The sequence below is a fragment of the Silene latifolia genome, chromosome 10 (assembly GCF_048544455.1).
Source record: "Silene latifolia isolate original U9 population chromosome 10, ASM4854445v1, whole genome shotgun sequence".
NCBI classification, from domain to species: domain Eukaryota; kingdom Viridiplantae; phylum Streptophyta; class Magnoliopsida; order Caryophyllales; family Caryophyllaceae; genus Silene; species Silene latifolia.
The window spans coordinates 45327646-45354981 of record NC_133535.1 but is presented as its reverse complement, the minus strand read 5'-3'; the positions used below and the strand labels follow the sequence as shown (position 1 = coordinate 45354981).

Genomic DNA, 27336 nt, shown 5'->3' with positions numbered 1-27336 from the left:
TAACTTGAAAGTGGTGACATTTTTGGCCCCCACCACCCCAATTGTTGCTTGTCCTATTAGGAATGTGTTATTGTATTTGGCCCGTCTTTAGTTATAGACGGATATGTACCGTCTATAATGAGATTTTGTGCAAAAAGAAAATGTCTAGATATTATAAATGGCTTGTCTTACCCGTCTTTTTAATCAAAAAAAAAAGAGAGATTTATTGTGACAGATATGTTCCTTTCTTTCAACAAATTGAATTTGTACCCAACGTCGCCTCCAACAGTAAAGTAGCCTAAAATGTGCACGACCCAATCATTTTGATGTACCACGGCAATTTCTCCCATATGCCTGGCACTCGGCTTCCCTTGACAAACTGTCCGACAATAACTTCACCAAGCGCTGCGACCTGGTAGCATTTTTTTTAAGGCAGAGGGGACCCTTGCCCCTCGGGAGTCAGGACCCTGATGGTGAAACACTGGTTATAACTAGACGACGACAGCCGCATGACAAGTGGAAAATGGTTACAGATTCAACAATGGCACTAATAGGACGACTTCATGAGGAACCATGACACTTGGACCTGGCGAACAGACCATTCAAGTCATGTATAGTTTATTTCAGCTTTTGAGGTATGATTTCCTTCGGTTGGGCTATTATGGGTCTAGGCAGGTTACAATGTTATTATTGGGCCATTTATGGGTAGGGTCAATTTCCCCGAGTCGACTTTGGCTCCCTTGTCGTGTATCCTGCAACAAACCATATTGTCATTATGTGACCCGTCTCAACTTTCATCAAGTGGCAAGATGAGGAGCAACAACCGTAATAAAAACATTAAATGTTAATTCTCCCGAAGGGTAAAACACACTTTTTAAGTTTTAACTACTGGGGTCTTGGCATAACATTAAATCTTAATTTTTTTTTGGCAGCTAAAACTTAATTCTTCCGAATGGTATAGTTCTGGAGAAAGTGAATCTTGTGATACTACAATAGCTTTAAGAAGTACAGTATTGGGCATGGGCCACATCTCGGTCTGTGGATTTGGGGCCACCTACCAATCCGCGGTCGCGGGCCACCTGCACGCCAGGCCAATCTGTGGACATGCAGCGGTCTTTTGAAAGCCACGCTCGGCGGCGTAAAGATGCTTTCGACCGGATCGTTTTAGATCGGTCGGTTTCGTCTCGGTAAGGGTCTCGAAACGATTAGAGATGTTTGGAGTCGCCACCAAGCATTTGTGGGATGCCTGGAACCCGTTCGAATTCCACTTTATACCTCGGTCAAATCGAAGCACAAAGCAGCGTTTGACATAGGTACTAAAGATAAGGAAATCGTCCCTCTTTAGCATCCTATCTCTAGAATGACTCTCGTACACCCTGGATAAGGTCGTCCACTATCCAAAGTTTCTGAGTAAGAGGTGAAGGTACGTATTGGGAAGCCCTTTAATCAGACACCCAATCCCGCCCGCGTTTAGCGGCCTCTACTAATCGATCTTGGTTGGTTGAATGCAAAAGTTGATAAAACGGTTTAAATGCATGAATGCGCATCCAATGATTTAAACCTAACATGTGAGAGCTTTCTAAGTCGGTTAGTTTAATCCAAGTATCAAGTATAAGATGTCGAGTTGGATTAATGGTTGATTTGCATGCAAGACGGAAATTAAACATCCATTTACCGTATTAGGTTTAGGGTGCATAACATGATCCATTTGTCTTAGTAAGGCATTTTGCAAATATGGTTTTGAATAAATGAATAGTCATCTGATCCGTCCTATATCCGGGTTAGCCGGAGTCGGGATCGTCCTAGACTAATGCTGTAAGGAAACAGGCCCTGTACCAGACGGCTATAAGAGGCGCGAGCCAGCCGGCGGTGTAAGAGGCATCCATCTGGTATTGAAAATGAGAAAGAAAAGGCATGCTTGAGGCGCGGGTTAGCCAACGGTTGTATGCCGTGTTCTGACTATTTAGAAAACGTTATAAAACGTGTTGAAAATGGGTATTTGAACCCGGTTTGATTTTGAAAGGGTCGTTTAGACCGCATTTGTTGATTTGAAGAATTAGACCGAATAATCATCATTATTTGATAATATTCGGTGTCGGGTTCGATTTGACAAACTTGACATGAATAGTTTTGAAAAATGATTATGGACTAGTTGTTTTAAGTCCATTTTGAATGTAATTAGTCAATACTTGTCATCGTACCCGGGTTAAAATTCGGCATGGTATGTAGAACCAAGGATGATTTTGTGTTGGTGACTAACATGTTTGCTTGAAAATGTGAGGAAATGAAATAAAAGGCTTTAAAATACCTTCTAAATGTCATTAACCAAATATTATCACCGAAACACGGATTTAACCGTCATGGTATGAGGAACCAAGGGTGAAAAATGCTTTATGGTTAAAACATGTGAAATGAAACAAAAAGGTTTCGAAAATACTTGAAAAGGTAAAAACCGATTACAAATATGAAAAATGGATTAAGGGAAATGACGAGAACAAACACGGTTGATTTCTGGTATAAATACCCCATTTAGGCGCGAGCCAGTTGGCGACCTAAGGGGCTTCTGCCTCAGACCAAAAATCAGTTTTGGCTCGTTTATTCCATGTTTTGGTTCATGTTATGCATGTTTTAGCATGTTAGAGTCATGAAACAAATGAAAACATAATAAAATAGGATTTTTACACCCTCATACTTACATGTTTGGTTATGGCGAGTGACCGACGTAAGTGTAACAACTCGTTTGATCGGAAAAAACTCGGTTTAAAACCGTTTTGGTAAGTAAAAGAGTGTTTAAAAGTTTAGTGATGGTGTAGTGGTCGAAGTGGTAGGTCAAGTGATTTAATGCACGATGACGGTACCAAACAATGTGTAAGGCTCGTGTTTACGATCGGTAGGTCGTAAATACACGTCGGATTGTGACTTTAGAAGTCGAGTCGAGAATTTTAAGGGAGAAAAGAGGGGGCAGACACTCGCGTAAGTCTCAAATGGGTGGCATTTGAGGGGTATTTATAGGAGAATGAGTGGTTGTGTGAGTTTTGAGCGACGTGGCCACCTGGGCTGCTCAAAGAGGCGCGAGCCACGTCGCGGGTCTTCGAGCTGTGTTGTCGCTTTCACAACAAACGCAATCATGATTTGTTCTATCCTAGGTTTTGTAGTCACATGTTTGGTACTTGACCAACATGAATCCGGGAAAACTTAGCATAGAAGGCTTTGAGATATTTTGTGGTTGATTCGGTTTGACTCGTTGTTGGAGTCGGGATTTGAATTTTCGAGTCGGTTTTTGGTCCGGTGTCGGTTTTGACTCTAGTTAGTGTCATTGTGACCCCGTCGCCGTGCATTAAACACTCCAGGTATTTTTGAAATGTTTTGAAATGTTTTATTTTCGAAATCGTTTTAAGTTTTCCGACGTAAAGTTGTACACAAACTGTCGATCAAACGCTGCGATTCCAAAACATGTTGTAGTCCGATAATCATCGGGTGTTTGTTGGAGTCTCAGCAGATACCGGGCATCTACAAGTATCATTTTATTTTGTTCACGTCATTTAATCTTCAAAACAGTTGCGTTTTCCAGGACCAAGCTTGAAACAAGACTCAAAAGATCAGAACACAATGACTTCCACAGCTACTACTAGCCAATTGACGGTTCTCTCAGTGCCAATAGTAGCCACTAGTCCACTACTAGCCCATAAATAATGACTATCGGCATTGGAACTGACCATCTTAGCTAAATGCATAAAATATTAAAAACTGACCATCACAGCAACAATCAAAACCTACAGGCTAAACCAATATTTCTACAAACCAATGACTAACAGCAGGGCTATAACTATAAGTCTACAACTACCTGTGTACAATTTGCGCAAGTTTGCAGCAGCCTTCGGAACATCCGAAAATAGCTGCAAAAAACATATTGACTAATGATTACCTATAAGGTTTCTAACAGATAAACCAGATATACAAAAGAGACCGGAAAGTATAACGCAGTTGAAAAAATCCAGTAAATGATCAGAGAGAATGGTGAATAGATGATACCTAAATCATAAACAATCCTTTCAAAAGGATTGTCATAGATAGAAACGTCAAAGAAAACAAGTGCGTGTTCCTTTTTTGGCCATCTTCCCTTCACAGCTTGAAATTTAAGAAAAATATCTTACAATTTGTTAACAAAAAGAAAGACATCAAACATAACAAAACTTGACAAAAACATGCATCCTATATTAAGCAATAAGAAGCAAACAACATCCAGCATTCAGAAAGTAGGCAAGTCCAGATAATTCCTCCAGAACCTTGGAATGACAGGTCCAAGTGACTCCTGGGGTCACCAACATTAGGGTGCGGGTATTAGACACTGGTACGTAATCCAACTGCTTGGTAAGAGTGTTAATAATTACATATCTAGGACTCTAGGAGCAGTGTCAGAAACATGTACGACCCGGCCCTAGAAGTGAAGAATCAAAAAATGAAAATAACATAGCTTCAACCTATTGTTGTATCTGGTACAATCCCAAACCCAAGCCTGTAATCCAAACTCTTCAAGTACTCTTTTCTTTTGAAACAGAAAAGTACTCTATTATCACTGTTTTATTACCGTACCCTTTAAGATTAAAGTCTTTCAGAGCTCCCTTAATGAGTATTAAAGTCAAACAAGTTTAATGATAGAAGCCTAAATCCATTATCACAAAATATAACACAGCTCGTTTTTTTTATCACTGACATGCAACAACACACTCCCTCCCCCCACCCTCAAATTATATGGTCTTAGTTTTAACGGGCAGAGATGAAGGCATGTTTCTTGTGGAAGCGAGGCACGGTGTTTGTCAAAGAGTATGGAGAAAGTATGCAATACTTCACATTTCTTGGGCATAACAATTCTCAGAAACAACATAACAGCCTCCAAATACAGGCAATGAACCAAAAAATGTGTACCAACTTTGGCAATTGAGCCTGAAATCCAACAGCAACGCCAAGGTAAACTCAACCACTATCACAATATCCAAATTTATATTTATAAATCAAAAGTTATCACTTCACTCTCTCTAAAAAAAGGCTCTCACCTCTCACTACAAAAAACCCCCAAAAAAACCCTAACTTTTTGTTCCACTGCCGCCGCCCTACTCCCATCGTCCTCCCCACTTTTTCTCCCAAACCTGTCGCCGGAGATGTGGCTTCTCTTGGGCCCATCTCCGGTGATTCGATTCGTCTGCACCTTGTCTAATACCTTCCCCGATTCCCCTTTTGGCCTTGTCGCTTGATCGGGATGCGTTTCTCCATCGGTCTGCCCCGTGTTGCTCTGTCGCCGGCCACCTTTGTCTTCCCCCCTCTTCCGTTCTAGTCTTTTGGCCCCCCGATCTTTCCAGACTCTTCCCTGATGGTGGTCCTGCCTTGTGCGTCTCAGGGTGGTGCCGGAGAGGTGATCCCCTTCCCCTCGCCCCCTTCCCCCTCCTCTCCGGTAAGTGTCATCCTTGTTATGTGGTTTTAGAGTCCTGGTCTTTTGTATGGTGTGCATGGGGTCATACGGTGTTCCCCTTCCCCTCGCCCCCTTCCCCCACCTGTTGGTTCTTTGGACGGCATGCATGGGTCTTGGGTCTGTCTGTGTCGGTTGTTGGGTCTTCTTTGTTTGTGTTGGTCTTGGCTGGTCTTACCGTTTTTGTGTCGGTCTGGTCATCGGGGTGGTCGTGGTTTTTTATGTTGTTGTTGGTCTTCTGTTGATGGGGTTGGGTGGGCTTTGTGTTTGGGCGGCTTCCTGCGTGTGGTGGCGGACCCGGATGTGGGCATTGTCCGGGTCGTTTTGGCCGTGGGTGTCTTGGTGTCGGTGTTTTTCAGTGCTCTCGAGTCGTTTGGGTTTGGGATTGGTTGGGCTGGATGATGGTGGTGGTGGGGTTGGTTGTGGTGGTTCCAGTCTTTTTCTTTATGACGGTGGGTCGTTGCTTTAGTCTTATCCTGTTTATAAGAATAATAACCTCGCTGTTTGTGGGTTCTCTGTTTTTTCCTTTAATAAACTCCTGGTGGTTTGGGGTGTCCTGTCCTCTTATCCACGGGTTAATTAGGACGACTGGTACTTTGCATCGGGTCAGTGTTGAGCCTAACTCTCTGCGGTCTGTAGAGATGGTTTTGGTTAGGGGGAATTTTAAGTGGTTTCCTCCTTTAGTTCCCAACTATTTACTCGCTATTCTTGACTTTGGGGTCCTGGTCAGCGGGGTTTGTGTTACAAAGTGTAGGAGTTTATTCTCCTCTGGAGACAGATTTTTGTGGTTTGTTTTCCGCCTTTTCTTTCTACGTCCTTGGGGCGTAAGTGCACTTTGTTTTCTCTCGTTGGGTCAAGGGGCTCGTTGGTGTCCAGATAAGGTGTATCACAGCCAAGGAGATGAATCTCCGAGACGCTTTCTTGTGTCTTGTAGTAGGTATTTCTCTGAAGCTGTCTTTATTAAGACGAGTAAAATTGAGTTTGTGGTGACTCGTTGGATTTCCGAGGAAGATTTTCACAGCCAAGGAGATGAATCTCGAGACCCTCTTTTGGGTTTTGTTGCGGGTATTTTCTCGAAGCTACATCAATCAAGACAAACAAAGATGGGTGTCTTCCTTTGGCTAGCGTTGATCATCCATTTGAGATTGGGGTGATTTTTGAATTTGAAGAGCGTGTCCCGACTACCGTCGTACGCCATCAACACGACGTTTACCGATGCAATTGTTACTATGCTTTAGTTTATGTTATTAGTAGTTCTATGGTGTTTTATGTTGTAGTTTATAGGTATGGTTTAGTGAGCCGTACCACTATAATGTAAAACTCTTTCTTTACCGTTGCCAAAAAAAAAAAAAAAAAAAAAAAAAAAATTTATATTTATATAAAACGTAAAAATGACCCGCATATGAATTTATCACAGAATCGCCAAACACAGTTCTATACTAAAGTAGGCATACTCTAGCAACACAAATTCTCATTATAGACGGACACTATCCGTCTATAATGAAAGACGGGCCAAATACAATACCACTTTCCTAATAGGACAAACAACAAGTGGAGCGGTGGGGGCAAAAAAAGTCACCACTTTCATTGTATTTGACCCGTCTATAGCAATAGAAGGATATACCTGTCTATAGCAAGACTAATTGAGCAAGCAAACAGCAAGTCCAGAGTAAGAAAGGTCATTTGCTGACTCGTTTCCGACACATGAATTAAAGGGGAAAGATAATCACTGAAATGCACTGAGAACTACGTAACGCGATGGTCATGATCTAGCTGCATATTGACGACTATTTGAAAAGTCTACTACCCTGATTTACCTTGTCAACACAACAAAGAAACAAGACGCATATGATCATTAAACAACATCGACAAAGATAACTACAAACAGAAAGAATTGCATCAATTTGCATATACGCTTCCACACTAAGATATGCAATATGTAGCAAACCCCAACTGCATAGGAAAGACAATTGTTTCATCGCTTCATGAACATCACAAAGACTAAGATGCAACAAAGTCATTAAAATAAGTGAAAGATATACAAACAGAAACCAACTGTAAAGCCAATACACATAAGTCCACACAATTAGACAACCAAGAAACACAGAAATCCTAGAGGGTGCATAATCGCTCATTATCTCGCAAATCAGTCAAGAAGGCTCAAATACTCCCACACAAAATATCAATCTGAATACCTACGTGTGTCATGAAAAATGCAAAATAACGCCAAGAAGTATTAAAATCATTGCAACGTAAAATGATAAGAGAGGAAGACACTGAATAATATAAAACCCGGTAAGAGGGGAAGGTGGATAATCAGAGACGACGATAGCGATACAGTAACAGAGAAGAGAGAGTGGGAATATAAAAAGGGTCCTGATAAGGATAATCACCTCTACTTTTAAATTACAAACCCCTCGAGTGTCTGGCCTGTCACAGCAATCAATGTTCGAAATGACATTTCTAAAAAAAATAACGATGAACAATAGTTTTATGTTCTAAACCTTTCTCTTGAATGAGTAACAAGATAATAAAGAGGATCAACAAATGTGTAAGTTTGGAAAAGTTTATAAATAATTCAGTTTCTTTGTTCAACATGATGATTCTAAACTCTCAAACCATAGACCAATTAAACAGAAAAAATGTTACGGATAACGGAGTCTCGGCCTACCAACAAGTTTCGCGTTTGCAGGTCCAGGAATGTTCTCGCATCGTACAAGCTACTCAAGAGATACCAAAGACCATTGTCCCTGGACTTGTGCTAAGACCTTCTGATTTAAAGAGTCCACGACTACACTCACGCTTCCAAAGCTGTATACTTGATGATGATTGTGTAATCTTCCAGGTTTGGGTGTAAACAACAACCCATGCTCCTGCGCATAAGCCTCTATAACTTCCTTCAAGCTCGTTTCAGGCACACCATCTGCAGCAGCAGCTCATTTGTTGAGCAAGCAAGGCTTTATCCGAGCCTCAAATTGTCTCTCGCTCACGGGCCCTTAGGAAGCTTATGTTTTCTTTCACGCCAGCCGCACCACCTCCAAGCCTTCCACAAAGACGGTTCATCATATCAAGGCCAACATTGAGTTGGTGACGGACACGCTCATTAGCCAAAAGTTCAGATGGGATAAGCTCTTTCCATCCAAGATACCATTGCATAACCTCCTCAAAGTTCGGACTCGAACATAGCCAATGATATAGAACTTGATGCCATTTTTTGAAGAAGTGAATCTCCAACAAGTCGACCATGTGATGAATGGGCACAGTAGAAGCCCATGCCATGACAAAGATAAAGCGATAAAGCTTCGATTCGCAGGATTAACCTGGAATTCCTTCATAATGATTATCAATTTAGGAAGAATGGACGACAATAAGTTGTTCCCCCCTGGCGGCATCAAATCTGTCTTCCAGGGTGATAGAATGGTGTAGGCGGACGTATCACCGGGGTGCCAATGTTGGAGGGCATTTCCTAATGTCACACTGAGATGGCCGATAGAGACTTTCCAATTTTGTCCAAGTAGCGGAAGCCAAGGATAAATCAAACATGAATTGGAATCGTTTCAGAAGAGGTTCCCAGGATTTTCTGACTTCGGATAACTTTGGCATCACAATCATATCAAGTAGAGATCAAGAAGCGGCGATGGTAGCAACTTTTCACATAACTCGAGGAATCGAAGCATAGGTTCCGGATCTCTAGCTTGCCATGTGTTTATACCAAAGCAATTCGATTAGAAACACAACCTCATTGACCAACCGAGAATAAGGGCAAATTTGCATCCTCAAATATCTCATCTTTGTTCATCTTCTTGTAACAAGCTCTTCCACAATGTTATTGCATCAACTCCATATGATGGGTTTTGGAGAGGATCCCATCCTTGGAACACTCGAATCAACAAAGGAAGTGCATATGAACATGCGATACTAGACAAGTTACATATCTTGTACTCCTGGACATACATCCTCTGATTCGCCACAAACTTTGCAAGAATTTCCAAAGTTAATCTTCCGAAATATGCTCCTCCTCAACAAAGAGTATCCAAAATCTTCAAAATTTCTTCCATGTTATCGATCCGCTTCTTTTCTGTGTTGCCTTCTTTTGGAGCATTTCTTTCTCCCTCGAAGCACGACTACGGACTCCTTCCGATTACTCAAATCCTTGTCTAACTTTTGTATATAAAGCTCTATTAAGTCCACTAGCAATCGATGTTGTCTTGCGGCTCGAGGCATGGGTACATCCTTTGTCCCTAGCCTTCTCCTCGGCATTCGGGTTTTCTAGATTCGTCAAAACTCGAACACTCGGGGACCTCTCATATCAACTACCTTTTGAAGCACCAATGGTGGTCCTTCTACCCGCCTTCATAGCCAAGAACTGACCTGGGGTAATTATATTTCCCTCTCCTTATTACGCGTACGAGCTTGCTTCTTCCAAAGATTTTCCGGCTTCTTAATCGAAACTGACTTTGCCTTTGCTTCAATCTGTTGAGATATATCAACCACTTTCGGCACGCTCTTGCTCTCCTCGTAGTCGTTAAACCCCATCCCCATATTCTTCGGCCTTAACTTTGCCTCAATTGGGGCAACAATACCTTGTGCATTCCTTCCTAATCCACCACCCTTATACCCCATTTCCTTAAGAAACTTCCACCCAATAACTTTTGTATGCGCCTCAAATCCCCCGACGGTTCAACCCCTCTCCTCGCCTCTCCTAATTTGGACTTCCCACTTGCACTACCCTCGCTTATCTTCGCCTTCTCCCTCCTTTTCTCCGCAGCTTCCTTAATCTTCTTCCCAAAAGCCGTAGGCAAAAACGCCTCCTCATCCTCAACCCTCTCCTCCCCCTCCTCCATCCCTAACCCCTTGCCCCCAAACCCTAACCCACCAGACCCCACTCCAGCACCCGAACCACTAGGAGCAAACCCAAACCATTAGGAGTAAAACCCAGCCCAACACCCTCATTCTTTTCCTCTTTTTCCGCCTCCTCAGTAGGCGCAACAGCACCAATAGAAATGAAATTAACAAGTTTCGAATAATCCGCCTTTCTAACCAAACCACCCTTCTTTCTCTTCTTCCTTTTGCCATCATCATCATAATCATCTGAATCAGAACTACCAGATGCAAAAACACCATAGAGAACATCATCTCTAGATTGAACCGCTTTATCTTTTCGCTTTTAGTAATAAAATTCACCTCCTATAAACTGCCCTCCTTCAAAATCCTTATCTAACCCAAACTTTTCCATCTCCTGATACTCATCCATATTCTAAATTCTAAAGCAGGGAAAAAATACGACGAAAATCACGAATTAAAGAGAGTAAAGATACGTCACCAGAAAATTAGGGTTTTCGGCGCCTCAGGTATGCCGATGAATTGGACAAATTGACGAATTTTGAGCTCCAACTTCAGAAACAAAAGCTCCAAACCGACGTAAATAATTGAATCGATGAGAATGATCAATTATTAGGGTTAATTGTCCTCCGCGTTAGTATTTCAATCACGACAATACAGATATCACAGTCGGCGTTGATTTGTTGAAATAATTGATCGATGAAAATGATTTCGAGTGATGGAAACTAATTAGGGTTTTAGTAGACAGTTTAATTGGGAATTTGATACGACTAAAGAAGAATTGGGGATTAAAAAAAGAAAAGGTAAATTGAATTTTTTAGCTCTTATGAATTCGCTAATTTGGTCGTAAAGTATTAGAATGTGTTTGGGCAGACCACGCCCTTATGGCCTGTTTGGGGAAGAGGATTTCATTTAAATATTTTTAAATTATTTCCTTATTTATTTATTTTTCAAGTACGAGTATTATTTTACTTTTTATTTTTCTTGTCGAAATTATCAAAACATCATTATCCGGCCAATTTTGGTCAGCTTTCCGACCTTGACTTCGTTTATACGTGTGATATGTTTTCTCCTTTTTCTCATCCATCAATTTCATGTGTTTCTCAGTCTCTCTCATCTCACGCACCACCATCGCATTGATAGTTCAATAACCACCACCTTCAACACCATTAACCACCTCCGCTATAGCACCTCCATCGTGCATTCTCCATCGTCTCCTTTGCACCACCTGTCATGTCGCCTTTCACCTTCACCCCTCCACCATCACCAGCCCGCTCAAGTCCATCACTAAACCAAGTAAAGACCACCATGACCTTCATTAGCCTATCCATATGTCTAATAACATTGAGCGACCCACAAACGTCCAACCCAATATATACGCGTTCGTTTTCACCTTTAGATCTATGGTTCGATAGTGACTATGATGATGGCTAGGTGTGATTAGAATGGTTCATTGGTGATTGTTGGTTGTATGCGGGTGGTTTGGTGGTGGGTGAGTGTGGTGAGGTTGGTGCAGTTGTTATGGATGCGGAGTTGGGTGGCCTGGTAGTGATGGGTGTCGTGAGGTTGGTGAGTTAGGTTAGGTGGTGCTAAGCGACATGAGTTTGGAGATAAAAGACCTCACACGTGTTAATGAAGTCAAGGCCGGAAAATTGACAAACATTAGCCAGAAAATGGTAGTATTTGGTAGTTTTCAACGAGAAAAATAGAAAGTAAGATGCTGCTTAAAAAAAAGGTAGGATACGAGTACGAGTGTATTATTACTCCTATATAAGGCAAGATCAAACGAGCATTATTCTCCGAAGAATATTCATTTTTGAAAGAGTAAATTAATAATTACTCCCTTTTATATACCGTTTCTTTTAAAAAAAACTCCCTTTTATAAATTTTTTAATAAATTACTCCCCTCAAATGTTCTCAGGTCAAAAATTGCACCGTTTTGCACTTACAGCTGAAAAATCTTTTTTTTTTAACGACCGTTTTACCCTGGTCTAAATTCATATCTTCTTCGCCATTCGTCAACACCACCATCTCCATCTTGCGAACTCGGAATCGGAACCAAGTCAGCCATTTACCACGCCTCTCCATCATCTGCACCACCAAATCGCAGCAACCCAGGTGAAAACACCATAGCCACGACACACGACAATGTTGTAAAATGCATAACAAAGCTGTGATTGAGGCACAAAACTCACCCCATGTGTTTACCACTAGCAGCATTCTTATCCCAAGATTGCATAACCATCAAGGCAACGGAATCGGGATTACAAGATAAACCAGCACAAAAGGGTTGGCATACAATTATGGGAATCTCTACTGCTGGTGTGATCTTAGAATGAATACAGAAATCCACGACTTTCATAGGGGCATGGATAGTCCAGATGATGGGTGTGGTTCAGGCTCCGAGACCAGGTACTTGATCAAGGGCGCGACCACTGCTATGCTTAAACTGTTCCCAAGCAACGCATAACTGTAGGGAGTTAATAGCACACTTGTTATTCAGGTTTATAAAACAAATACAGCACTCCTTCAATGACTCGAAAGTGTAGGATACAGAGACATGCAAGTGTAGGATTCGGCATTACTCAACTTTTGACAAATGGGGACCCACTTCTGAACTGGGGATACAGGGGTGGGGGCATGTCTTTACACAAGAAATTTTACCTATAAGTGTGTTCAAAGTTAAAGTGTAACACAGATGTTTGAGAGAGAAGACTTGATTCGTCAGAAAGCATATCAAACGCATCATACATCGTCTTTTCCTCTACTCTCATTATGTAAGCCTTCCCTTGTGTCGTTGCTAAGAGAAGCTTCGAGTACGGATTCAATTCTTATACCTTGAGTTTTAAGGATTAATTTATTCTTTTTAAGGATTAATTTAGCACGGAGTATCATAAAAAAAAAAAAAAAAAAAAAACATATATTGCATAAAACATACCGCTGTCTAATGCTTATATGATCAGGGAAGCCGAATTCCTTTGGGAAAGAGTGCAGATTAGCCACCTACAAAAATGTAGAAATAATTGACTCGTCAATCGACAAAATCCAGGAACAGGAAACCAAAAAGAGGGGTAGAGTAAGAATGAGAAAGAGAACAGACCTCCCTCGGGGTAAAATATCTGAGACCCTGCTTTTCCAATGGAGATACCTTACCTTTCAACTCTGGCTGCATATAAAAATAAAATCTTAGTAAGGAGATATAAATCAACCTCTGACACCCAGTTGCCTTCTTGTCATATATGACGAATAACTGACAATCCATGGAAACCTACCAGCTTAACGAACATTGATCTAACAGTGTTAATATTTGATCCAATCAGAATTTATAGGTTAATGTTAAACAAGGAAACGTGTATCAAAAAGATTAAGTTGTTAATTATGCAGGTTTCCGAAAGTATAGTTCAAGACTTCATATTGGTTTTATTTTCCTAAAAAAAAAAGTATTTTATTAATCAAACACTCTTTTATTCTTATGTCAATATTATGTTAACGGGAATTATTTGTTGGTCATGCGGCATACATAAAAACTTAGACATGAACGATGTACTATATGTCTATATTCCATATTATTGTGAAATTTATCACACATTATTTTAATATCCGTGCAACGCACAGGCAAGAAAACTAGTAAAAACACTAAATATGTCAAATAACATCAAATACTAAAAATTCACATGTACGGGGAATAATGTAAAAACCATCTGCTAAATATCAGAAGGGTTTAACTAAACTAATTGTTATGAAATACAATCTGTCACTGTACGGGGAATAATGTACTTCAGCTTTTCAAATTAGAGAACAGAACCATGCATCAAGCTAGCTTTAACCAGATAAAATTACTACAAAAATACTATTACTGTCGAGAAGAAGAAAGTTTGTTGGTAGGGATATCAGCGAGGCGGGTATAAGTGGGTACCGCCCCGCACCCGCCCCAGTTAGGACGGGGATGGGTAGAGCTTTGGCGGGTGGTGGGGCGGGTGAGGGTACAAAAATTGTACCCGCCATGGGTCATGGGGCGGGGATGGATTTCGCACTTACCCGCCTAATACCCGCCTACCGGCCAATCATTAAAAAAATTAGTAGGATTATGATAATTTTATAAATCTTATTTAGTTATAATTATGATATAATGATAATAATAGCTACTTTATAAAGTTTTTTACTAATTTATTTGGTGAAAAATTAAAATTATAAAGATAAGTTCAAAAAACTGGAAATTAATAGTGATTAAACCAACATTTATGAAAACATTTATCGAATAATATTATGATGTAGCGGGTTAATAGGTAGGCGGGGCGGGTACGGTTTTATATTTTTACCCGTTGGGGCGGGGATGGTTTTTGAAATTTGTACCCGCCACGGGTGGTGGGGCGGGGATGAGTACGAGTTTTTCTTGGTGGGTACGGGTACGGGGGAGCCTATATCCACCACCGCCCCGCCCCAATGACATCCCTATTTGTTGGGTATGACATGAATTAAGAATATAAGAGCCATATTTCAAAACATGTAGACAACAAACCAAATAGAGTGTTAGAAAACTTACTTGTATTGTAGCCAAAAGGGAGCCAGTACCCTTGACATATCGATAATAACTCTTTGTAAAACAACAACATCGCTTCGAATCCGCATAAACAATATCTTTAATGATGCAAGCAAAACAACATGACGGACAAGTTTTGTTTTTGTTTATTTTTTCCTTTCCTGCGCAAAATTGTCATCTACTACGGCTGACAACCATAAAAAAAAAAAAGGATACCCATTGCACTTCCCCATCTGTCTATCAAGCTTAAGGGAACAAGATACTGATCCACAGAGCAGCCATCAGACCCAACTTTTGGAACCCCTCTTTGTACAAAATCAGATAAAGAATGAGAATGTTCTGCCTCATTCAGACAGTGAGACTCTATTTCTTTCTCCTCGATGTGACACTCAAATTCAAGAAACTTCTGAACCGGCTCACAAGACATGATCGTGCTATCCCAATCCAATGCCGAAGGTTCTGGTGAATTGTTCGGAAAGTCGTCATCATGATCCAACAATGGGCTTGGGGTGTAAAGTAGCTGATTGTTAAATTTCGGATATTTGAAACGTAAAGGTTTTCTCTTTGCCTGCAGTTGACATGCAACCCAAAAGACAGCTAAGAATACAGCCCTTAAATCAAACTTAAAAGGTAAGACAAAATATTTTACTACATCCTCCACCTTTTGATATACTATGTCTTTATCGCGTTTCAAGACACTTAACTCTTCAATATTCCTCAAAATATAAGAATAAATCGCATAATATATACTCTACTAAAATCTTTTTCCGTTGGAAATCTACTGGTATAAGTTTCACATTTTTCTTAAAAATGCCATTTTTTGGGTTAAATTGATTGATATTTAAACCACTGCTTGAAAAACAAAAGCCATCATATAATAGAAAAATAGAGGGAGTTGTAAAGACCGCCATGAAGATTCATGTCAACAAGGTTCGTCTATCTTAATAGGATAGTAGATATATATATAGTAATAAGCTGTACAAGCCCCCAAGCATAGCCAGAAGGTTCAGTAAATAATTCCAGCATGCCAGCATTATCTTACATTACAGAACACTAATGAGATTTTCCCTTTCTCCTACATTATTAGGATAGATACTACGCCTGCTTAAGATGCATAAAGACAATTGCTTCTTTTATACTGAGGGGAGGACAAAACAACAAAGAGTTAAGCATACCAAAATCAATCAAATCTCTCAGCTACGCACCTACACACCTTCATTACATATCAATCATGTTCAAAGTGACATCACTCTACTACAAAATCATTTCATCTTCCATGTTCAAGAAACTAGGAAAACAGTTGAACCAAATGACATGGGATGGATTTTTTCCTACATCTAATTGCGTATTCAAGCTTATATGCAAGACAGTGAATTTATTTTTAACAAAAGATGTAGTGGCTGAACCACGTGGACAGCAGTTTATTATGGTTATTTACTTATCATCCTGTCCTCCAAGTTTTAAAGTTACGTACATGAGTGAGAGAGTGTTAAAGGAATGAAGTCAGTGAGTGTGTGTGTGTGTGTGTGTGTGTGTGTGTGTGTGTGTGTGTGTGTGTGTGTGTGTGTGTGTGTGTGTGTGTGTGTGTTTGGAGGGTGCGTCTCAACATGTCTATTTAAATCATAAATAAAAAGACAGGCACGGGAGTGGGTCATGGACAGAAAATTACCAAGCAAAAGTACCGCGGTCTCGAGTATGGGACCTCAAACTGTAATGGGCTCAAAATGAACTCCTGAGTAACGTAATTAGTTTCATTCAACACCTCAATCATCTTGCTATGAGTATCAGATATCTGAAAACAAAAGATTTACAACTCTTAATAAGAGACAAACTTCAAAAGGTGTCGATGTTTACATTCAAAAGTTTAGACTTACCTCAAACCCAACAACGTTTTCTACAAAAAGCATGAGTGGAGGATGGGAAAGCTGGGGTATAAGCTCAAGAATGTTAAGGAAGGAAAATGTCCGAGCGTCACTTGAGTCCTTTTGGAGGCCTACACATTGAGTGTGAGAAAATAGCCATCAAAACAAAGAAAGCCAATGCATCAGATTACTCAAAAATCTACCTTGCCTTGTATACGGTTGGCATGGAGGAGAAAGAAGCCAAACATGTGCTTGATATTTATCCAGATCAGTAACAGTCAAGCTCTGAATGTTACCCTGCACAATCGAGTAGACTAGCATTTCACTACCACGGATATCCAGCGTCCCAAAATTGCAATTAAGGAAATAGAACCAGAATGGAAAAAAAATAAATTTGAGAACATATGAATTATGAAGAGAAGCACATAATGGGGGGGGGAGGGGCTTAGTAAATATTGTACTTTCAGCATTGGATCAGCTGAGATATGAACATCAAGTTTGCATTCATATATGAAATAACCCGGGTGAGATGATTGCTTGTCACCCGGAAGACAAAATGTTGCACATGTTCGCAACATAACCATCACAGTGAATGACACTTCAAAGTTTCTGAGGAGGGGGGGGGGGGGGGGCTTAGTAAATATTGTACTTTCAGCATTGGATCAGCTGAGATATGAACATCAAGTTTGCATTCATATATGAAATAACCCGGGTGAGATGATTGCTTGTCACCCGGAAGACAAAATGTTGCACATGTTCGCAACATAACCATCACAGTGAATGACACTTCAAAGTTTCTGAGGGGTTTAAAGAGCCTACATAATGGACCCCTTATATGAAATCTTTTAATGTATTACATAATTTACTTTTCAACATTATTATTATTATTATAAATAAATAGTAACTAAATTGATTTTCAAATTTTAAACATAATGTAACGGATGGGGGAGGCGGCGTAATCCTGGTTTATCCCTGTGTGGCAACTACCAATGCACACAGCTAAATGTAAACTCAAAAGTGTTAGATATGTATATAAAAATAGCAGCCATCAGCATCCAGTACGTTAGTGAAAGATTAACGCCGCCTTCATCTTCCATTTTACCAAACATACACACTAAAGTCGCAATGAATGAAAACAAACTACAGGTCTCCAGCTCACCAGTTGAACAAGAGAATTCCAGCTTTGATTTACTAGCAGTCCCTCATGAAGCATTTGAGCCAATGATTAGTGTGGTAATAGCTACATCCACCTTACAAAGTGATACGATTTTCTTTGTTTTACCTCTTTGAGAGTAAAGAGTCCGTATGATGGCTCATTTTACAACAATTCTCTTTATCCCGATTCGTGAAAGGCACTATAGAGATTAGAGCAGTCCATCTTCTTATGTAAGTTGAATTAGAGTGACTAACAACAATGCCATCAGTACAGATTTAGGGGGGACTGCGCCCCCGCTGGAAAATGAAAAACCCGCAAGTTTTAGTTAAAAGTTCTGAATTTTTTTCGATACCATTACTTTTTCGCCCCACCTGGAATTTTTCACCCCCTAAGGGCTCCGCCACTGAATGCCATTATATACTTCAGTAACCCACATATCAATATAAACGATATGAAATGAAACAAATATAAACCCTAAAACTTGGAATTTGACATGATTGATTAAACAAAAAGGTACCTGAAAAGGGCGGTGTCCAAAATTATGTTGATAAACATGATTAGCAACATCATTAATCTCGAAAGCTTCCACCACAGTTGCATTAACACCAGAAATTAGTAGTGAGTATCTCTGTTTTAACCCACAAAAATAATTAAAATGTAAGAATTGTGAATTAAAGAAGAGACATAAAGAGAGAAGGAGAAAAAGAGAGAGAGAGATGAGACCAATACCATGCCGCCAACACCACTGTAGAATTCCAGGACTTTCAAGGGTTCCTCCATTGCCTAACTTCCCAATTCCTTCACCTTTCTGTTTCTCCAACTTGTTTTGGAACCAGCGCTCTACTCCAATTTGTGGGTCGGATTACAGTTCAAAGAAGAATTCATTATTCACATTTCACACTTTTTATTTTAATTTTAAAAAAATTTAAGTAGGATAACAGAAATTTTAAAATTAAATTATATTTAATATTAATTATTTAATTTTTATCATACTTATATCAAGTGTTTTTTAAAAAGAAGAAACGTTAGGATAAATTAATAATTACTCACTTTTATATATCATTTTTCTAAAAAAAAAACTCCCTTTTATAAATTTTTTATAAAGGGATGTGCTTTTTCACGTATAAATTTTATTTTTTCACATACGTTTTTTTTTTTTACAATTTTACCCTTATCATTTTTTCCATCCCCAAAATCAATTGATTTAATCCACCCTTTCCCTTCACCACCGACGGTCATCCCTCCAGCGAACCTACCCTCCAACGAACCTTGCTCCGGTCGACCGTAGTGCCCTGCTCCCCCAGATCCGACGACCCCAACACCAGTCGTGGAAGACCTCAGACAAAACCATGAAAATTTAGCACATTTTGTATCGCTCAGTACACCCTTGGCTACACCATCCTCGAATTTGCAATATCACACGTTCACACTTCAAAATCCGAACAAATTACCATCGTTATATTTTATTCATTTCCTCTTGTAAAGATTTAAACTCCATTTCCGCTTTCATGGCCGTTTATTAGTGTAACACTCCCATACTCCAAGTCCCTTACCAGGACCACTTAAGGCATGGGAATGCTACCATCTCGGTTACCCGAGTCAATGTATATCAAATAGACAACAACGAAACGTACTTTAATAAGTAATTTAAAGTGATACATGTCCAAAACCAAAACTGTTAAACAAAATACAACTGTTCCCAAAAATGCTAATCCAAAACGTAAATCAATGTTTAAGACACAGCGGAAGACTTCTAGACATCTCGTGGCAACTCAACCCAGCTATCCCATGCGCATCATATCATACCTGCTCAATAAGTGCTCACCATCCCCGAATGGATCACCACAGTTTTCAAAACATTTAAACGGGGTCAGTTACTGTTTACATAAAACAATACAGCATAAACAAAACAACAATCATCCAATCTCCATCATAACTTCACACACCAGACTACACACTAAAGTGTGTAGTCCTGCCAGAATACTCATCGCAACAAGTATTCCACACCGCCAGTGGGAGACCGCAGCCGTTCCCACCTAAGCCCCGCTCATCTCATCCGAGCGATAACTCATGTTCCTTAATGTGCACATCCCCTCTGTGGCGGGTTCCACAGAGGGCGAATCAAGGGCGTGAAGCCACTCCACTCAGCCGAGAACGCACCTCGCAAACCACAAACAAGCAATCACAAGCAATCACATTATACAACAACGATTACCAATTACCGATTCCGATATGACATAAATCAACAACAATGATCAACCATCAACAATACAATGTAAACAATAACCGAGTAGGGAAATCCTACCTGGAAAAAGCAACCACAAGACCGTCACACGCAGCTAATCAGTAATGCTCCTCTACGAAACCTCCTCCTATAATCACATATTCATATAATTATCACCTAATCAACATAATACACCCAAAACCCCCAATTCTACCCAATTAGGGTTTTAAACAAACTCAACGAAATATTATAAAAGTTATACAAGAATCTTACCCTTAACGCGACGAACTCAACGGTGTAAAGAACATGACAAACCGACGATCCTAGCCCTTGGGATTTGCTAACAACGCGAAGAATGAAAACAGCGTAACTCTTTTTCTCTCTTGAAAGGTTTTAGAAAAGTGAAAAATGATTAAGAAAGATGACGGAACCCTTTTATACTAATCACGCGTTATTAACAAAACCCGGCTAAAATAACACGTAAGACCAACTTACTCGATCGAGTAAGTGACTTACTCGATCGAGTAAATGACTTACTCGATCGAGTGCCCCTTACTTGATCGAGTGTCACACGTACTAGATCGAATATCCAACAGGCAGACTACTGTTTCGTATAAAAACATACTTACTCGACAGAGTAAGCCCCACTCGATAGAGTACCCATAGACATGGAAAACCGTAGTATTACAGTCTTCCCTCCTTAAAAAGAACTTCGTCCCCGAAGTTCAACCCACACACAAAAACAAAACATACTATCTCAACTCCGACACAACAACGTAACCAGAAACTCAAAACAAAACTCCCAACCAAAACTCAAACCGACTCAAAGCAACTACTAACTATACTAAAACTAACATAAACCATACCAAAACCTTATGCGATCACCTCCTACCCCCCCCCCCCCCCCCCAAAGAAACATGGTTACGTCCCCGTAACCACACATACCTGATAAAAAAAAGACGGATACCGCTCCCTCATAGCCTCTTCCGCCTCCCAAGTAGCTTCCTCAACCTCATGGTTAGACCATAGAACCTTAAGCAACACTGTTTCCCTATTCCTAGTTTTCCGAACCTTGCGATCAAGAATCTGTTTTGGCACCTTAAGATAAGACAAGGACTCATCCAACTATATGTTCTCCACCTCTAACACATGTGAAGGATCGCTCACATACTTCCGTAACTAGGACACATAAAACACATTATGCACCTTATCCAAAGCTGCTGGTAACGCTAACCTGTAAGCAACCTCACCCACACGATCCAAAATCTCATATGGTCCGATAAACTTCTGGCTCAGCTTTCCTTTCTTACCAAACCTCATGACCCCATGCGTAGGAGACACTTTCAAAAGAATCTTGTCCCCAACCTGAAACTCTATGACACGGTGATGTAAGTCGGCATAACTCTTTTGTCGATCCTGGGCCGCTTTCATCTTTTGTCTGATCAGCTTAACCTGTTCTATCTTCTCATGTACCATCTGTGGTCCTAAAACCACGGCCTCCGCTCTATCGTCGCAGCAAATCGTGCTCCTACACCTCCTCCCATACAAGGCCTCAAATGGTGTCATCCCAATACTCATGTGATAGCTGTTGTTATAAGAAAACTCAATCAGATCCAATCTATCCTCCCAGCTGCCACCAAACTCCATCACACAAGCTTGCAGCATATCCTCTTAAGTCTTGATGGTCCTCTCTGTCTGTCCATCTGTCGCAAGGTAAAAAGCAATACTCATCTTCAAAGTAGTTCCCATCAACTCCTGTAACTCTCTCCAAAACCGTGATATGAACCTCGCATCCCTATCAGACACTATATCCTTAGGAACCCCATGCAAACGAACCACATGTTTCCTATAAGCCAAAGCTAACTGTATCTTGGTACAAGTATCTTTCATCGGAACAAAATGAGTTGACTTGGTCAAACGGTCAACTATCACCCATATCATGTTGTTACCCTGCTGGCTCCTCGGCAAACCCACTATAAAATCCATAGAGATAGACTTCCATTTCCATTCAGGTACCTCAAGAGACTGAATCTTACCTTGTGGTCATCGCTTCTCTCCCTTAACCCTCTAACATGTCAAACATCGAGTTACAAACTCAGCTGTTTCTTTTTTCATCCCAGGCCACCAGAAAATCTTCTTCAAATCTTTATACAACTTGTCACCACCTGCATGTACTGAATATGGTGTGCAATGAGCCTCTGTCATGATTATCTTTTTCAACTCCTCATCATTAGGAACACACCACCTGCCCTCAAATCTCACACTGTCATCTGTATGAATAGAGAATCGAGACACTATCTCTTTCTCTACTCCAGCTCTCCACTCCTCAATCTTAGGATCCAAAGCCTGTTTCCTGCGAATGTTGATGTGTCCATTTTATATATAGTTTAACCTCCAGCTCGATTTATTTGACTATTGCGCTTTATTTAGTGTTTTTGTGAGCTAATATTGCATTCTAGGTGTATTGCTTGTATTTGTTACATTTTGTAGGAATCTAAGCGATCAGAAGCTTTTTCTCGTCATTTTAGCAAACATAAGAATTTCCAAGGCTAAGTAAAGGCAAGCTTGATCATGGCATGACAATTTATAAGGAGTGTTGGTCTAAGCAAAAATGACACTAACTTATGTTAGTAGAAAAATGAAGAAATGAGCCTAAGTATAAAATCAAGTGTTAAAGCCCAAGTAGAGAAGATGGGAGAATGCCTTGGATGCTCATCTTAGGATGCTCTTTGGATGCTAATTGTGCAATTAACCGGATGTTTAAGAAGGAGTTAATGGGAAACATGAGATTCTCTTGGCAATTACTCAAGATTTGAAGGAATTTTAAGAGTGTGCTTAGGCTGCCATTTTGGATTTCCTTGCAAATTTTACTTCCTTATTCTTATATAAAGGGTGTTGATCTTATACACACTTTGACACACCATTTTACTTAGTATTTTCTACACTACTTTCATGTTCTTAGTTTAGTTTAGATTAGATTTACTATAAACAATTTCCTTTAAGCATTTCAATTTATATTTCCATTTCCATTTCAAGGTAATTCTATTCCTATTTTCATTATGTCTATCATTTCAATTGTCATTAGTTTAGTTTACATTTACATTATGCTAGAGTAGTCTACCTTGTATAGGGAATGAACGGAGCTATGCATAAAAAGTATTTGTAACATGATAAACTAGGATGTTATAATATTGTCTAATTATTTCTATCACATGTTTGCACCACCACGTTTAATCTTTGTTTAAAGGCCTTATTCATTGATTAAGTTTGTTAATTCATTCTATAAGTCGAGAGGCACGAAATCGGATTAGACTAAGCATGTGTAGTAGGACGACCTAGTTATAAATAAACGAGAGTTTCTCTAGGACCCGGTCTATGATTGACACTAATATCGTGAGGTGGGTGTCTCTAAGCCTAAACAATTAACGTTTCATCAACTCCTATGTTTAATTTAAGCATTTACATAATTTGCATGTGTGACCCGACCTCCCTAGACTATTTCTATATCATTATTGTTATCCTCCATTATCCAACCAACCAATCATACGATAACCGACCTTGATAAAATTCACCTCATAACAACTAATTAACAACTTCCGTCTCTCTGTGGATTCGACCCCTACGTACTACATTAATTTGTGTCTAGGATATTTATTTTTACATAGGTGTGCGATAGCCTATCAAACGTCATCATAAAGATCTGGCTCTACTCTCAAGTCCTCTCTAACATCCCCTTTCTGTATCATATGTATCACCATCTTCCCCACCTCATCTCTCAACCTCATCATAGACATAACTGTGCATAGAGAATGCACACTCTTCCTGCTCAGCGCATCAGCAACCACGTTTGCCTTCCCTTCATGGTATATAATATCCATGTCATAATCCCCTATCAGCTTCATCCACCTCCTCTGTCTTATGTTCAGCTCCTTTTGAGTGAAGATGTACTTGAGACTCTTACGATCTGAAAACACCTTAAAGGTCGCCCCATAAAGATAGTGCCTCCAAATCTTGAGAGCAAACACAACTGCATCCAACTCCAAATCATGTGTCGGATAGTTCTCCTCATAAGGCTTCAATTGCCTAGAAGCATAGGCAATTACTTTCCCATTCTGCATCAACACACATCCCAAACCATTCTTTAAAGCATCTGTATATACCTCAAAGTTCTCACGCCCTTCAGGTAATGCTAAGACTGGAGATGTGGTTAAACGCTCCTTTAATGTTTGGAACGGCGTCTCACAACTTTCATCCCAATGAAACCTGTTCTCTTTCCTCATCAACGCTATCATAGGTCTGGCTATCTTAGAAAAGTCTTTCACGAACCGACGGTAGTACCCTGCCAAACCCAAGAAACTCCTGATCTCTGCCACATTCTTCGGTGCTTCTCACCGAGTGACTGCCTCAATCTTTGCCGGATCCACAGGGACACCCTTCTCGGAAATCACATGCCCCAGAAAGGAAACTTCCTCAAGCCAAAACTCACACTTAGACAACTTTGCATACGGCTGATTGTCACGCAAAGTCTGTAACACCAACCTCAAGTGCTCCTCATGCTCCTCCTTAGTCTTAGAATAGACTAAGATATCATCGATGAAGACCACCACAAACCGATCTAAAAACTGACTGAAAACCCGGTTCATCAAATCCATAAACACTGTCGGTGCATTAGATAACCCAAACGGCATCACCACATACTCATAGTGACCATACCTCGATGTAAAAGTTGTCTTTGGTATGTCCTCATCCCGAATCTTCACCTGATGGTAACCTGACCTCAAATCAATCTTGAAAAAGACTGTTGCCCCATTCAACTGGTCAAACAGATCGTCTATCCTTGGCAAAGGATACTTATTCTTCACTGTAACCCTGTTCAGCTCTCAGTAGTCGATGCACAACCTTAAACTCCCATCTTTCTTTTTCACAAACAGAACTGGTGCTCCCCATTGTGATACACTAGGTCTAATATATCCCTTTGATACCGTCGTACAAAAAATAAATACCTAAAATAACTAACAGAAGCTAGTGGAAGCAGGGTTGATCTCCACAGGGAGGCGGTCACTATCTACTCATTAAATCAGTCCGTTTGAGGTCACTAAACTGGGGGTTTTGTTGATTTGTTATCTAAACTGACTAACTGAAGCGGAGAAAAGAATATAAGGGATTAACAATAAAGAGAGAGAACTAGGATTGTCGGGTCACCAATGAATGTCAGATAATTGCAGCTAAGGTCACAGATCGGTCACTTATATCGGTCTAAGGGGCAACGAATATCTCCTTCCGGTCTCAATTTACCCTAAAACATTATTAGCTTAGCTTCCGCCCTCACTAAAGCATCCTAATATTCACTGCAGATCTTACCCATTCCAATCTTCCGATCCAGGTCAAGGTGTACCAAGATTAATTATCTAATTGCGTCGACTCAAGTAGACAAGAAAAATTAATTGCAGTGATTAACAACAAAGACATGATTTTAGCAACAGATCTGCAAACCTAATTAGCAAATAACATCAACTCATTGAATCCCTTAAATCCTAGCAGGGGAATTAGCTAAACATAATAATGGGTGAAGAAAAAGGGAAAGACAAAGCAATAGAAAGCATAGTGAAGAGATGAAAGGAAGAGAAAGAATACTAGGATAAAAGGGAAGAAGGAATTACAAAAGTTCAGATCCGAGAATGAGAGAAAAGCAATGTTCAACAGTATCCCCTTTTCAAAAGAGAGAAAAGAAGAGAGATTAAACCTAATGACGTCTTTCCTATTTATAGGAAAGACAATTATTAAACCTAAAACACGAACTTAAGCTAAAAAGCCCGTGTCCATAGCAAGCTACTCGATCGAGCACTTTCATAACACTCGATCGAACAAATCCAAGCTAAAACCTCTCGATAGAGAACTTTAGGTACTCGATCGAACACTATCAAAAAGAGGCCATTCGATCTAAGACAATAACGATTCGATCGAACAAGATAGTACTCGATCGAGTACTTTTCAGCGCACAATTCCTACTTCGCGCACTGAATTTCAAACGGCCGCCATTTCTTCGTTACTTGGGCAAACAACAATTTTCCGGTGTCGTTGGAAATCTAAGAGGACAAGGTTGAATCTCCAATTGGAATCACCTGAAAATCAGTTGTAGAACTAGAGATATGGCTCTTCAAAGTAGGCACTAGTAATTTGAAGCTCTTCCTTTACTTGCCTATCTATATTACTTCTTTGCGCATCTCATAATAGTAGTCTTCAAGCTCCGACTCAATTAATCTCGTAAATGCATGCATAGGGACATGTTTTAGGCCTGATTACGCTCCTCTCTGGTTCATACCTGCAAAGAATACAAGACAAACCAAAGTAGACTATTCGGGGGACATTTGTAGCTAAACACTACTAAATAAGCATAGAAAGGCGTGCAAATATGGTACAAAAAGTCTATATAAAATGCACGCATAAAACCTCCCCAAACCAAACCTTTGCTTGTCCCCAAGCAAACTTTATGCAACTAATGGAACAGAAAAGAAAACTCTGAGGTAGCTACAAATGTCCACTTAAACCGATTTAATGTAGCAAACTAACACTTATAGCAAAAACTGTCAAATGCAAACGAGTTGTAAGATGTTTATAATAAAGCTGAACCATCGACCTTGCAAGACCTTTAAAAATGGACTCTCACGGGTCACTCTTCTCTCATGAAGCAAAGGGTAAGAAATTAAATGTAAGAGAGAAAGAAATACAGTCGCTCACCTAAACTACGACCCACATAAACATGCATGCAACTAATATGACAGACAATTCTAGCTACCGTGCACATACATTCCAACCAAACAAGGTCCTGTCATAGCCGAGAGCTTACAAAAATATGGTAAAGTGAGGCAATGGGTAAGAAAAGGCAAAATATTTTTGGAAATGTGAGGGTGTAGGCGGCCAAGCTAGTACCTAAACAGAACCAAATGGAACACATTCTAATCCATCAAAATTAAGCACAATGCCCTTGATGTGGCATTCAAACTCACCAAACCGAATAAAATCAGCTCCTCATAAAATATAGAATAGGAACATAGGAGCAAAAACCGCGCCATCAATTTTCTCATCAATTTTCTTTTTTCTTTTCTTTTTCTCGGTTTTTCTTTCTTTTTTTTCGAATTCTTTTTCTCTCTCTCTCTCTCTCTCTCTCTTTTTTTTTTTTTTTTTTTTTTTTTTTTTAATTTCAATCCCTTCCTCCATAAATTACCAACTCCAAGTAATGCAATACAAACCAAACTTGGCACAATAAAC

General features: G+C 40.0%; 1 protein-coding gene and 1 pseudogene across 4 annotated transcripts; both read right to left on the bottom strand.

The window, feature by feature from the left end:
• Positions 1–4011: 4011 nt before the first annotated feature.
• LOC141605581 (tRNA (cytosine(38)-C(5))-methyltransferase 2-like) lies at positions 4012–18724 on the bottom strand. Of its 4 annotated transcripts, XR_012526389.1 has the most exons (11): positions 18573–18724; positions 18361–18471; positions 16891–16984; positions 16700–16818; positions 16495–16617; positions 15042–15393; positions 14829–14923; positions 13386–13451; positions 13224–13288; positions 12481–12755; positions 12142–12376 (listed from the first exon to the last, which is right to left on the bottom strand). XR_012526389.1 is itself a non-coding variant. In XM_074424417.1 (10 exons), the coding sequence occupies exons 1-10, from the start codon at positions 18621–18623 to the stop codon at positions 4012–4014; spliced, it is 1164 nt and encodes a 387-aa protein (XP_074280518.1). In that variant the 5' UTR covers positions 18624–18724. The 4 variants fall into 4 exon arrangements, 3 of the variants coding, with proteins under 3 accessions (XP_074280518.1, XP_074280519.1, XP_074280517.1); XM_074424417.1 differs by lacking the exons at positions 12142–12376; positions 12481–12755 and adding an exon at positions 4012–4099; XM_074424416.1 differs by having other exon boundaries at positions 12141–12755.
• LOC141606932 (septin and tuftelin-interacting protein 1 homolog 1-like) lies at positions 8089–11150 on the bottom strand (annotated as a pseudogene).
• Positions 18725–27336: the final 8612 nt, after the last annotated feature.

Coding starts and splice junctions, on each gene's coding strand:
- LOC141605581 (XM_074424416.1), bottom strand. CDS start 18,623: ATGGAGGAACCCTTGAAAGTCCTGGAATTCTACAGTGGTGTTGGCGGC. Junction 14,924..15,041: donor CAGATGGGGAAGTGCAATGG/GTATCCTTTTTT, acceptor GCATCATTAAAG/ATATTGTTTATGCGGATTCG. Junction 12,756..13,223: donor CATATAAGCATTAGACAGCG/GTATGTTTTATG, acceptor AACTCCCTACAG/TTATGCGTTGCTTGGGAACA.